Here is a 14,230-nt window from a genome sequence, read left to right on the forward strand (position 1 = left end):
AGCCACTACCGTAGGTAACTATGAAGAATAATCTTAGAGGAAGGCAGTGTAGAAGCCACAAGTCTAAAACTAATATACATGACTGTGGTGATTTGAATGAGAATTCCCCCATGGGCTTATATGTGCAAATATAGGTGTGGAGAGATGGTTCAGAGGTTAAGAGCACTGACTGTTCTTCCAGAGGTCCCCAGTTCAATTCCCAGCAACCACGTGGTGGCTCACGACCATCTGTAATGGGATCTTCTGGTGTGTCTGAACACAGCTACAGTGTACTCATATACATAAAATAAACAAATCTTTAATAGAAGAGCCCATAGCATTCCTGACTTGCTCCAGATGTTCACATGTCCCTTGTCATGAACTCATCTTCCAATAAACTCTCCTTTCTATAAGTCGCTTTGGAGGTGGTGTCTCAGTATAGCAATAAGAGAGTAACTAAGACGGTGACTCATTTAGCTGGACCTTCCCACTAAATCCATATTTTAAAAACAAGTGTGGGACTGAGGAGATGGTTGAGTCAATACAGGGTTGGCTTTGCAAGCATAAAGACCTGTGTTTAGATCCTGCTACTTGTGTAAGAAGCCGGGCACAGCAGATCGTGTAATCCAAGCATCAGAGAGGCAGAGATAGGATCCTCGGGCTTGCTGGTCAACCAGTCCAGCTGAGGCCAGAGCCAGTGAAAAGGTAGGGTGCAGGGGCCATCAAGATGGATCAGAGGTAAGGTCACTTGCCAAGCAAGCCTGGCAACTTAGCTTCTATCCCCAGAAACCATGTAAAGGTAAAAGAAGAAAACCAGCTTCTTCAGACTGTCCTCCAACCGCCACAAGTACACACGCCCACACATACATGTGTGTGTGTGTGCGCACACACACGTACACACACACACACACACACACACACACACACACTTCATAAACACACAGTGATAATAAGTGAGGAAAACATCCAATATGGGCCTCTGAACTCCACGAACTCAGAACTGAACATGGATCTTAGATTTTGATATTCTGATGGTCTTAGACAACCCCTTGAAAGAGACATTGGAATCCCAAAGGGGTTGCTACCCATAAGTTAAGGAACCACTGATTTACACAGTTCAGAGTTCCAACCAGGGAATGGTGCTATTCACAGTACTTGGGTCCTGCACAGTGGCAATTAAGTCAATCTCGATAATTCTGCATAGGCATGACCAGAGGCTTGTATCCAGGTAATTCCAGGCTCTGTCAAACTGACAACACTAATCATCACGTATGTAAGTATCACATATGTAAAACACATGGATACAACAAAGACAACACACACAGGACTAAGAGAAATACGAAGATCTGAACTAACATGGGGGTTTTGGTTTGGTTTGGTTTGTTGTGTTGTTGGTTGTTTTGTTTGTTTTTTAAAAAGCAGCGTCTTACCTAACCCATATCTACCTGGGATTCCTTACATATCCCAAAGTGCCCTTAAGCTTCTGATCCTTCTGCCCCCATCACCTGAATGCTTGGATCACAGGGTTATGACTCTCCACAAATCTTGATTTATTTTATTATACTTTATTTACCCTGAGCTGGTCTGGCAAAATATTAGACCTGAAATGCTATGGGGTACTTTGATTTGGTCCGTTTGCTACTTGAAGAGCATGAGAAGAAAAATACGTTTTATTTGTCTTTATGCCAAAGCATTAACCAGCTATGATGGGGTTTTCTTGAAGACAATACTACTGGGGACCAATCAAATGTAAGAAACCCATTCTATTAATATGCACTATTAACCATAATAAAAGGCCATCGCTGTGAAAGTAGCTCCCATTCAAGCACAATTAATAACTACTAAGGGAGTCTCTGCTTTTGAAGTCCTAAAGGTGTTCAGGGTTCTTTGCATAAGAGAAGACACTTCCCAGTCATCAATGGGCGGAGCGTCCTCCCTGGAGCCAAGGGCGGGTGGAGTGGGCCCCGCCCCGGGGCGTGGTCGGCGCGGCGCTGCGCTGCACGTGTGCGAGCCCGGCGGCTGGTGGGAGAGCCAGTCCCTGTGAGTCTCCGCGCGGTGCAGCCTGTGCGGATCCACGTTTGCCTTCTCTTTCTCCGAATCACCGTTGCCTCACTCCCGCGTCCGGAGCCGAGCGCCCTTTTCGCCGCTCGGCCGCGCCCTCAGACTCCGGGTAAGTGCGCGGCTTTGCGGCGTGGCCCCAGGCCTCCAGAGAGGCGCGCGGCCGGGGAGGGAGGGTGGCCGCTCCGGGGTTCTCCTTCGCCCGCTCCACCTTCCCCGCTTTCCTATCTGCTCCACGCTCCTGTATCCTTGATCTCGGACCCCAAATTCCCGTTCCATGCTTCCGATCTCGGCTCTTCGCCCTCATTCCTGCCGATCGTTGGGCGGCGGCGCGTCCCTATCCCTTCTGTGACCGCGCCGCTGTGGGCTAGAACCTTCTTTTCCCTCTCCTTCCTTGCTTTGCCGTGCCTCGGGCGCTCCCCGAACTCGTCCCCCAGTTAGAAAAGCAAACCAACCTTTCCCGTTCTTGCTCAAAGCTCCCAGATCGCCCGACCTGCACTGGTCCCGGCCTGGTGCTGGGTACTGGCCGCAGATGTTTTACTTGCTGGGCAGGCCTTAGGGGCCGCTGCTCTTCTCAATCCTGAGAAGCGATCGGGCTGATGTCTGGGGTCTTTCTCCAGCCTCTGCTCGGTGACTGTACAGGCTACTTACCCGGTCCATACCACCAGCCCGTCACTGAGGGAGGCCTTTAAAATAACCAGTACGTTGCTGGTAATTAGTGACTGTCAAAGGAAGAAGGGTTAGGAGAGAGTTTACTTCAAAGCCACTAATTTTGAAAAAAGAATCTCTAAAATATAGGTGTTACTTTGGTTTGTCCCCCCTCTTAAACAACAAAAATCTGTGAACATTTGTAAAACACTCTGCCCCAGTGTCAGGGCAATGTTTTTATTATTGAAGAAGCTGTCAAGTCAGCCAGCTCACTGTAGTGAGAAGGGGGAAATTATGTCCAGTCATTAGCGAATGACCCACAGCCAGAATTTGAATTTGAATGCCCTTGTTCTTACGACGAACCCGGGGCGGGTTTTGAACTTGTGATCCTCCTGCCTTTAACAAGTTCATTTGAACACACACCTCTTTTGTTTTGAGACAGGACTTTTGTAGACCAGGCTGGCCTGACCTGGGACACACCTCTTGCCTCAGCCCTCTGAGTTCTGGCCTTCTAGGAGAGAGACAGCCACTGAGCTCCCCTCTGAACATGTCTCTCTCTTTCTGTGGGGGAAGGGTTGAGGCAGAGTCTCTTTCTCTGTCTGTTATGTAGCCTGTCAATCCTGGAATTGTCTTTGTAGACCAGGCTGGCCTGGAACTCCTAGGCTTGGGCCACTGCCGGCTGTCAGCACTCCTGTTGGAGACTGGAGCAATCCGCCGTGAGCACTGATGGCACCATGGAAAAGAAGTAACTAGCCAGCCCGTCTCTGACCTGATTCCTAGCTGGGACCTTTGCAGACTCTGTTCTGTCCCTCGGAACTCTCAAACATTTTTTCAGGTCTGCCTTCTTCAACTGCTCTACTGAGGCCTCACTGAGACCACCCCTTCTCTACTTCACTCTCAACGGCTTGCATGTCCCGCTACTGGGTCTGTTGGTCTGTTGGTTTGTTCAGTACTGAGGACTGAACCTAAGGCATGCTTCTGAGTGCTCTCCCCCGCAAGTGTTCTGCTTCTGAGCACATCCCCCGCAAATTTATTTTGTTTTTAATATATTCTTAAGGAGGCTGTAATCTGTTTGATTGCAGGAAGCCCTCCATTTTTCTCCAGTGCCTACCCAGGATATACTCAGTAAATGTTAGAGTAGATGACTCTGATAGATTTATTAATTTTTTTCTGACTAGGATGTGGAGTGAGTTCTGCCATTAAAGAAAGTAAGGCCTGCTGCTCCAGGCCAAAGCAGGAGGATCACAAGTTCAAAACCCACCCGGGCTACATTGTAAGAACAAGGGCATTCAAGCATCTTAGCAAGACCCTGTGTCAGAGCGAGAACAGCACATTCATTGGTTAGCATGCTTGCTTGTCATACACAGCACTTCGTGAGACCCTGTCTCAAAACGCAAACGCATCTAAAGGGGCAAGCCATGGTTAAGTGATAACAATAGCTTAAGAATCAGAAACTAAGTAAGAAGTGTCATAGGGATGTGACGTGGTGGCACACACCTTAAATCCCAGCACTTAGGAAGCAGAGGCAGGTGGACAGCCAGGGATATGTGGGGAGACCCTATCTCAAAAAAGGGGGTTCTTGTGTGTCATGTCCCCTCCATGTCTCCAGGGGAATAGTAAACGCCAGTGAGCGAAGGTGGATGGGTGGCGGCAGGTATTAAACTTTATCCAAGGCATCGGTTTTAGTTTTCCAACAGTTTACCCAGGGTGAGTGACCACTCACCAAATGGCAAGACTTGGCATCTGACTCCAGGTTTTGGAGATCTGGTGTTCCCTTTGCCTCTGGGAGAGGTGGGTGGTGAAGTCCCCGAGGCAGGCTGCACGCGTGGCTTCTGCTGCTGTGCTCGCCCGTCTGCTGAGAGTCGTGGCCTCTGGACGGCTGTCGGGTCTCCCGTTAGTGTAGTTACTCCGCCGTGGTTGCTCAGGGGGTCATGTGTCTGCCGTGAAGTAAGATCTGCCGGTTCTTAGAACGTGCCTTATTTTTATTATCTAACCATGGCTGTTTCTGGTTTTTTCATTAACCTTAGAGGACCGGAATATTTTTAGAGCTCATTTATGGTTTTTATGGATAAGTTCACTTTTCTGTCTTTCTTTGTAATAAAAACAGGGAAAACTGCCATTCTTACTTCAGTTTCCGGTGAGATGAAGTAGACGGGTGCATACCCTTCAGAATATATTTTGATGGTTTGCCCCTCTCTCAAGCTCCTCACTGGGGGCAGATGTGTAGCGTCTTAGATTGCAGATGGTCTAGTTAAATAATAATCTTGGGTTTTGGCTGTGCCTTTAAATTTATTTTTTAACTTTTTTTAGGTTCGTTTTTATTTAATTTTTATGTATTTATTTTTGTTTATGTGTGCCCTGCTGCATGTACACCTGCAAAAAAAAAAAGCCATCAGATCCCTTTATAGATGGTCACGAACCACCATGTGGGTCCTGGGAATTGAACTCAGGACCTCTGGAAGAGCAGTCAGTGCTCTTAACTGCTGAGCCGTCTGTCCAGCCAGGCTGTGTCTTTTTCGATGTGGTGAAATACATCACATAACAGCTGGTAGAGTGGAACACTTTTATAATCCCAGCACTCAGAAGGCCAAGGTTGGAGAGTTAAAGCCCAACCTTATGTATTCACAATTTATGGTTTGTTTTGGATTGTTTCATCTTCTGTCTGTGTAATTGTGTGTGTGTGTGTGTGTGTGTGTGTGTGTGTGTGTGTGTGTGAGAGTGTGTGTGCGCGCGCGTGCAGTGTAGGCATGTGCCGCCACACCTGTCTATTCTCAGGACTCCTAATACAAGGTGCTGTGCGAGTTTTCTTCTTTTTACACACTGAAGTCCGTGCTGATGTCAGATGTCAGAATTACGTATTTTTCTCATTGGAAGTTACTTTTATATTTTATTTATACGTATGTGTGTTGGTGTGTGCCACATGTTTGTGATTACCTTAGAAGGCCAGAAGAGAGTATCTATTCCCCTAGATCTGGACTTGGAGGTGGTTGGGAGTCACCCGATATGTGTGCTAGGAACCAAACTTGGGTTCTCTGGAAGATCAGCACGTGTTCCTAACCACTGAGCCGTCTCTGCGCACCCCGGAGGATTATTGTAATGAATGATTTTTGTTTTAAGGATTCTCTGTACAAAGTTCAGCATGCTTCTGTTTGCCAAACCAGCCTCTTTGTGGGAGATTGTTAACTTTTCTACTCCTTCTCCTCTGTCAAAGGTTCTCTTAAATGTTCTCTTGGAAACAAAAAAGATGGAGATGACAAGTGTGTCCCTGAAACGCGGGTGCCTCGTTGTGGAAGATAACGACAGTGTGACCCCACATGAGGAGACGAAGAAACAGAAGGTGTCTGAGGGCTGTGTGACCAACAGTCCGGACGGGGTGGAGAGTGACAGTCTTCACAGCAGTGAGACCAAGCCGGGGCCCCCAGAAGCGGAAAGCACCTTGAAAGATGGCGAGAACTCCGGTGCTCAGGTGCAGGAGGAAGAGGAGGAGGAGGAGGAAGAGGACGGCCTTTCGGAGGCAGGGGAAGAGGAGGAGCCAGAGAGTTTTGCGGACATGATGAAGCATGGGCTCACCGAACTTGATGTGGGCATCACCAAGTTCGTGAGTCCTCATCAGGGCTTCTCGGGGATCTTAAAAGAAAGGTGTGTTTAGCGAGCATGTTGGTTCTGGACCTGTGCTGTCCTTCAGAAAGAAATCAGCAATGCAGTCTTGAGTTTAGCTTTCGCTCCTTATTTCTTCCTATTCAAACCCCAGGACTGAGGCGTGCCAACCAAGCTCAGCTACTGCGTTACAGCCCCACCTTCCACTTCCCTTCTCTCCCTGTGCTCCCTCCTCCATTCCCCCCCCTCATCTTCCCCATAATTTGTCCTAAAAAACAAAACAAACAAACAAAAAAACTTTAGTTTGTTTGTTTTTTGAGGCAGTGTCTCCCTAAGTAGCCCAGGTTGACCTGTAAGTAGTCTTGAACTCTCAATCTTCGGCCTCTTGTACATTAGAAATTTGGGGGTGTGCCTTTCCATTCAGCTTTTCTTTTCCTTTTTAAAATTTTGTTTAATGTGTGAGTGCTTTGCCACATACACCCCTGCACAAATGAAGAGGGCATCGGATCCCATTTCAGATAGCTGTGAGCCACCATGTGGTTGCTGGGAATTGAACTCAGGACCTCTGGGAGAGCAGCCCGTGTGCTCAACCGCTGAGCCATCTCTCCAGCCCCTTGACTTACTTTCTAAACCTAAGCAGTGTTTACATCCGTGATGAGAAGGGGGCCAGAGTGTAAGGGAGCTGCCTAAGTAAGTAACTGGGCGTTCAACCTAAACTGTATGCACACCAGGAAAGCACTCTTGCTGCTCTGTACCTGTGATATTTCTTGCTTTCTTTCTATTTCTCCTCTGTTTCTTTTGCTTTTAATCTCATTCTTTCTTGGCAGGGTCTCGCTACATAAAGCAGTTCAGCCTTTAATTCACAATCTGGCTGACGATGAATTCTCAGTCCTTATCAAGGAGAGATCTCTCCCAGGACTGTTTGAATAAACAGAATGTCCCAGGGACACGGGTTGTGGATGTGTGTTCAGGGGTGGTAGTATTTGTCTTGTTACGTTCTTTGAGACATTTTAAGGTTTTTTTTCTTTCTAATTTGACATATAATCTTAACTCATTTATCTGAATAGACCTTGTTCAGTAGGAAGGGGTTATTTGGAGCTGGGCATGGCCTATGACTCCATTTGGTTACTTAGTAGGTATTTAAGCCTCCTGAGCCTCAGGGTTCATATCCACAAGACAGAGGATGCCATCACAGTGAGAGTCGCTGGGGTTGTATGCTGGTGGGAACAAGTCTTCATGGGAGCTTAGGGCAGGCTCACTGCATTCTGATTTAACTATTTTTAATTAACTTATTTAGTTTTAATTAACTAATGACTGCATTTATGACTTTAAGATAGACTGTCTAATCTTAGGTATGTGTGTGCACACGTGCATGCATGCATGTGTGTGCATGTGTCAAGAGGCCGACCTCAGGTGCCCTCCTCACTCACTCTCCACATGGTTATTTTTTTAAAGATTGCTTTTATGTGTACTATGTGAGTCCCTGCATATATTTATCTGCATACATGTGCACAGTGCCTAAAGGAGGCCAGAAAAGGTCCGCCGAGTCTGCAGTCGCAGGCAGTTGTGGGTTGCCATGAGGTTACTGCGGACCGAGCCCATGTTCCCTTCAAGGGCAGCTAGTGCTCTCAACCATTGAGCCATCTCTTCAATCCTTCCATGTTGCTGTAAAATTATATAAAAAATGGCTTCCTTCTACCCCTACAAGGTCTGGTGCCCATAGTGTCCCAAGATGTCTGGTAGATATCTTAATCTCAGTCAGCAAAGCATCTCACCCACTCTGTTCTACCCTATATCACACTGCCGATGGCTTCTCTCTGAGCCTGGCAGCCATCTCCCTACCCATCTATTCCCAAGGCAGGTCGCCACCATGCCAGACACACACATCCCAACTCCATGGCAGCCCAGTGTCTCCAGCCACCACACACTCTCTTCAACTTAAATCACCACATGAAAGAACACACAACACAATAACCTTTGGCCCAATTGATAAGATATAACTGCCCACCTACACATACAAAACCCAACATCCAAACATACAAAACATACACATCCATCCCTTAAGAATATTCATAACAACCTGTAAATGTGCAGAGAGGAACCTTAACATCGACCTCCATGTTCTCTCCGTAGCTTCTCCTCCTGCCGCCTCCAGTCTCCTCCTCTCTCTAAAGCTCTTCACCCGTCTCCATCTCATCCAGTGACAGGCCTCCTTCTATTGTACCTGCCTACACCTGCGTGATGACATCATCCTACACTTCTGTGTTGTTTTTGAGACGGTCTCAAAACCTGGGGCTCACCAGTGCACATACACTGACAGCACAGCAGGCCTGTGTGACCACACCTGGCCTTTTCACCTCAAACGCGGTCCTCATCCGTGCTTGCTGCTCAAGCACTAAACTGACTGAATATTGATGCACTTTCCTTTTGCATCTGTTCATATATTCTCTGATAATATTCTGTGATAAGCTTCTAGTATAAAAACTGCATGTGTTTCAGTGGTCATTAAAATAAGAGAAAATGGCTTGGTACTGCTTGACAATAATGATTTTCTCTAAATCCCTTGTTTTGAATGGTAATAAACCGTTATCCTAAAATTAGGTAGGAAGCAAGACAGCATCCGCCTCTTAAAAACACTTTGGTTTTCTTCTCATTAGATACTCTGACTTCGTGGTTCATGAAATCGGGAAGGATGGGCGGATCAGCCATTTGGATGACTTATCTGTTCCAGTGGACGAAGAGGTAAAGATGTCTCTAGAAAAGCCACCTTCTGTGTGTAGCAGCTCTTCCTAGTGACCCTGGAAATAAAACTGTGTGACTCTCTTGCCTTCTTGTGGTTAAAGGACCCTCCAGAAGATGCCCTCACTGTCTTGACAGCTGAGGACAGGCAGCAGTTGGAGGAGCTCCAGCTTTTCAAAAATAAAGAAACCAGTGTTGCCATCGAGGTAAGCAGCACGGGAAGCAAGGTCTTGGGGCTGGACTGCTTGCCATTGGGTGGGTGATAACATGTGACTCCTGAAGAATGATCCATGCTTAACAAAGGGGTGACTTATTGATCTCAAAGGGCACAGTCTACTGTCAGTCAAGCATATTCGTTTAAATCGGGGCAAATAATCAACTTCAAGATAATATATCAAAGGAAAAAGGTTGTTTTTATTCTTTTTTTTTTTTTTTTTTTCTTTTTTTCGGAGCTGGGGACCGAACCCAGGGCCTTGCGCTTGCTAGGCAAGTGCTCTACCACTGAGCTAAATCCCCAACCCCGGTTTTATTCTTACTGAAGCAGGATTTCAGTGAGGGCTGGATTTGAACCTGTATTCCTCCTAGTTCCACCGTGCAAGTGCGGAGATGATGGTGTTTGCCTGCACAGCCAGCTTCTATTGTTTGCGTCAGTGTATCTCTCTCTAGCCCAGACTGGCCTAAAATTCAGCCTCAACTTCCACCATGCCTAGCTACCAAAGTAATGTTTTTCTGTAAGAAGAAAGTCTGTGAGCACAGTGTAACTGAGAGGTCTGCTGTTTAGAACCACAGGCTAGTCATGATGATCAGGCAGGGGGCTCTGGCCTTACAGCATCTTAGTCGCTGGGGGACTGAGAGAGGGAGGGGTGGTATTGGGGGGCTGGGGAGAGCAGAGGAGGAAGCCCTTTGCTCACTGTTTGCTTACCCTGAATCTGCTGCTATATGAGAAAAAGAGAGTTTAGATGACAGGTAGAAGCCAGTGCCGCCATTCAAGCTTTTTCCTGTGAAATTTTATTTCCTTAGGTTAGCCTGTCTAGTGATACTGTGGTGTTAACCAAACATGGTACTGGGGATCAACGGCTTCCTTCATGTCAGTCATGCCGTGCACCGAGTCTCCCCACTCCCCTCTGGTTTTGTTTTGAGATTAGACTTTCATGTGGACCAGACTGTCTTGGAACTGAAATGCTCTAGATAATCAAGGACAGCTGAACGTCAGGTCCTCCTGCCTCGATGTGTCTCCTAAACCCTGAGACTACAGATGTGAGCTACCATACGAGCTTTATAAGCTACCTGAGATCAAACTCCGGACTCTGCGTGCTGGGCCAGCATTTGCCACTGAGCTGGGTCCCAAATCACAATTATAATAAACTACTAAAGTTTATATTTGTCTAAAATTTCTTCTCTTACCAATTAGCCTCTTAGTTTCAGTTTCCTTTTCTGTGAAGAAACACCATGACCACGGCAACTCTTATAAAGGCAAATGTTTAATCGGGGCCGGCTTACAGTTGAGAAGTTTAGTCCATTGTCCTCGTGGTGGACCTCGTGCTGGCAAACCTGAGTCCTGCATCCTGATCAGCAGGCAGCAGGGAGAGAGAGTGCTGCTGGGCCTGGCTTGAGCCTCTGAAACCTCAGAGCCCACCCCCAGTGACACACTTCCTCCAACAAGGCCACACCTCCTAGTGGAGCCACCTCACAGCTCATTATCTTCCTCCAACAAACCCCTGCATTCCTCTCCCACCACCATTTCCCAGACATAGGAAATTCTGACCACTTAGGGTTCTTAAATTCCTGAATTTACCCATAAACGAAAATCCCTGACAATACGGAATAGAAAGGTCCTGGCATAGGTTGTGCTCTCTCCCCTCCTTCCCATCTCCCTCTCTTTTCCTTCCCTCTCTGTTTCCCCTCCCCCTCCCTCTCTGCCACTCACTCTTAGTGCTCTTTGCTTCGGTTTGACTTTGTGTGTTTTAACACAGGCTCTCATAGAGCCAAAGTCGGCCTGGGGCTCTCAATCCGTAGCCTCCCCCAGGCTGAGATTACAGGCCATTCTCGATCACACCCTGCCTTTGTTTTGTTATTTCTGGTTCTGGAGCCTAGGGGTTTGAAGCTGCTGAACTGGTGCCAGTGGGCTTCATCCCCAACCCTAAGAATATGGCTACTTTTCTGATTTGGTTTGGGTTTTGGTGATTTTTTTTTATTTGAGATGGTTTCTCATATAGCCTATCCTGGCCTCCGACTGTGTAGCCTAGAATGACCTGGATCCTGATCTTCCTGCCTTGCTCTTCAAAGAGCTGGGGTTACATACAGGCTCAACCGACATGACCACAATCCCTGACTACTGTGTCTTCTTCTGTGTGGGTGTGGGAGAGCATAGATGCATGAGTGCACATGTGCTGTGGACAGCCTCGGGAGTCACTCCTTGGGAGCCGTCCTCCTTGATTTTTGAGACAGTCACTCACTCGGCCTAGAACTCACCCAGGTAGCCCCAGCGAGCTGGCAGGTGAGCCTGGGAAGCTGTCTTCTCTTTGCCTGCCCAGTGCTGGGATTGCAAATGTGGATCACCACACCCAGCTTTTCTGAATGGGTTTGATTGCTTGGCAAGCCCCGACTGTGCGACTGAGTTAGCTCCTCAGCTCATCGGTTGTACCTCTGCGCAGTTTTATGGCCGACAATCAGAAGTCACAGAAACAAACTCTGTTCCTTATGTGGTGCTGTCTGTCTTCTATAGCTTGTATGGTTTTAGTCTTTTCTAAATAGTTTCATAAATTGTATTCTATGGCTTCTATCACCAGCAAAAATAATTTTTTTTTTGTTTTTTTACTATTGAAAGGGCACCAGGCTTGCAGAATTCTCTTTAGAAACAGCTCTGTTTACTTTTGTTACATCAAGCTGTGGAGTCCACATAGTCCTGTACCCACCTCTTTAACAGAGGAATAAGATATTTTTTAAAAAGAGGTCCTGGGATGTTTGGTTGTGGTCTTGTGATCATATAATCTATAAGTGTGTCTGTTTCTCAAAATAATCTCTTAAACTAGCTGGACACGCTGGCACAGGCCTGGGATCCCAGTACCAGGAGGAGATGGGGGGGGGGGGGGAACAGCAGTTCTGAGAACAGCCGGAGTTAGGCAAGACCTTGGTTGGAAAAAATGGTTGATTTTTGTTTGTTTCGAGATAGGACATGACCGTGTCGCCTTGGCTGGTCTTGAACTCAGAGATCTCACTGCCTCTAGAGTGTTAAGACATCACATTTGTCAAAGAAAGGAAAATCTTTTAAAGTAGATTTGGGAGCTTTTTTTAAACTGCCGTCAGTAGTGAGTAGTTTCAGAGCTCAGCCCAGTCTTGGCTTCTTCAGCCTCTCTGGGTCCTGAGGCAGTCCTCTGCCTCCGCACCCTCCTCCATTCCTGCTTTCTCACCCGCTGTGAAGGACATCGAGGGAGTGGGGAGGACTTTCACCTTGGCTTTAAGGATGGTTTTAAGAATTGTGTAGATGAGCAGTTGAGGCTGGAGAGATGACCGTCGGTTAAGACTAATGTTCTTGCAGAGGATCTGAGTTCAATTCCCAGCACCTACATGGTGGCTCACAACTGTCTGAAACTCCAGTTCCAGGAGATCCAATGCCTTCCTCTGACCTTGTAGGGTACCAGGTACACATGTGGTACAAATACATACCTGGAAGCAAACACACACACGAGGGCTGGAGAGATGGCTCAGCAGTTAAGAGCACTGGCTTCTATTCCAGAGGACCTGGGTTCCCCACACCCACATGGCAATTTGCAGCTGTCTGTAACTCTTGTTCTAGGGGGATCTGACTCTCTCCAGTATGGGCAAAACAGCAATGTTTGTAAAATGAAAATAGACAAACGAGTAAACACATACACAAAGTAAAAAACAAGCAAACATTTTGGGATGGGAGGTTTTTCGAGACAGGACTTCTCTATGTAGCACTGGCTGTCCCAGAATGTACTATAGACCAGGCTGGCTTCAAACTCACAAAGGTCTGCCTGCCTCTGCTTCCCAAGTGATGGGATTAGAGGTCTCAAGCCAGACCAACCACTCACTGCACATCTGCAGGTGACGCTATTTGGTCAAAAGGGTATGACACACCACGGACTCCATGATGAGTTTTTTTCTTTCTTTTCGTTTTTTGTTTTTTTTTTTTTTGTTTTGTTTTTTGTTTTGGGGGGGGGTGTTGCAAAGGGCCAAAGATAAGAGTGATTGGGGTGCATGATGTGAAATTCACAAAGAATCAATAAAAATATTTAAAAAGATAGCGTAGATGCAGGGTTTTACCTTCCCCTTAGGCACATTTCCTGTGTGTAAGAAAACTGTTACCCTGGAAACTATATTGTCTGCTGAAGTTGTTAGAAGTAGGCAGCACGGTCCCAAACAAATCACACCATGCAACAGGTCTCATGTGGGAGGTTTACTGGGTGTGGGGGAGATCAGAGGCAGCCTCTGGGAGAGAAAAGAGAGAGGGGGGCAGGGAGAACGAGTCTTTTATCCACATGCACAAAGGGACAGATGCAGGAGCTGTTGCCTAGAGATGACGCCAAGTCCCTGAGAGTAGGCAGGAAAGATGTCTGATTAGTGTGAAGTCACTTCTAGGCGTCCACAGATGTGCCCGATGCTAACAGATGTTTTAACTTTATCCTTTTTTTTTTTTTCGTTTATGTTTTTGGGTGTTTTACCTGCATCACATAACTGGGTACCACATATGTGCCTGGTGCACAAGGACGACAGGAGGAGGTATCAGATCTCCTGGGACTGGAGGTTTAGGCCGTTGTGAGCTGCTGTGTGGGTGCTGAGAACAGACCCAGGTCTTCTGGGAGGACAGCCACTGCTCTATTCGCCGAACTGTCTCTTCAGCCCCCAGATTTAACCTTGGTGTTTTGTTTTGTTTTTAGAGACAGGATGTCTCAATGTGTCCGTGGCTGTCCTGTAACGCACTAGACCAGGCCCGCCTCTAACTCAACAGGGATCCACCTGCCTCTGTCTCCTGAGTGCTGAGAGTAAAGGTGTGTGCCACCATGCCAGGGCAGTTTTAACTTTAAACAGCATAAATTATGGGCAAATTACCTCATCTGTTAAATGAAAAGAAAATAACAGATTGTTGTTTTAGTATAGTGGTGTTAGTTTGGACTTAAATATTTATTTATATATTATCTATTGTATTGATATATAAACATATATATTTATGCTCATCTATACATTC

The 14,230-nt window shown here is 46.8% G+C and overlaps 1 protein-coding gene across 4 annotated transcripts in view; it reads left to right on the forward strand.

Moving 5' to 3' along the window:
- Nucleotides 1-1,950: 1,950 nt before the first annotated feature.
- The window catches only part of Pus7 (pseudouridine synthase 7), a 41,944-nt gene continuing 29,664 nt past the window's right edge, over nt 1,951-14,230 (forward strand). For 3 of the 4 annotated variants that reach the window (XR_015685354.1, XR_015685355.1, XM_087656372.1), the window contains exons 1-4: nt 1,951-2,149; nt 5,897-6,324; nt 8,940-9,024; nt 9,126-9,227. Coding sequence is in view for 2 of the 4 variants with exons in the window: in XM_087656372.1 (XP_087512498.1) it covers nt 5,930-6,324; nt 8,940-9,024; nt 9,126-9,227 (582 nt within the window). In the remaining 2 variants the exon portion in view is untranslated. 4 annotated transcript variants of the gene reach the window in all.

Source organism: Rattus norvegicus, chromosome 4, assembly GCF_021556685.1.
Source record: "Rattus norvegicus strain SHRSP/BbbUtx chromosome 4, alternate assembly SHRSP_T2T, whole genome shotgun sequence".
Taxonomy (NCBI): Eukaryota; Metazoa; Chordata; class Mammalia; order Rodentia; family Muridae; genus Rattus; species Rattus norvegicus.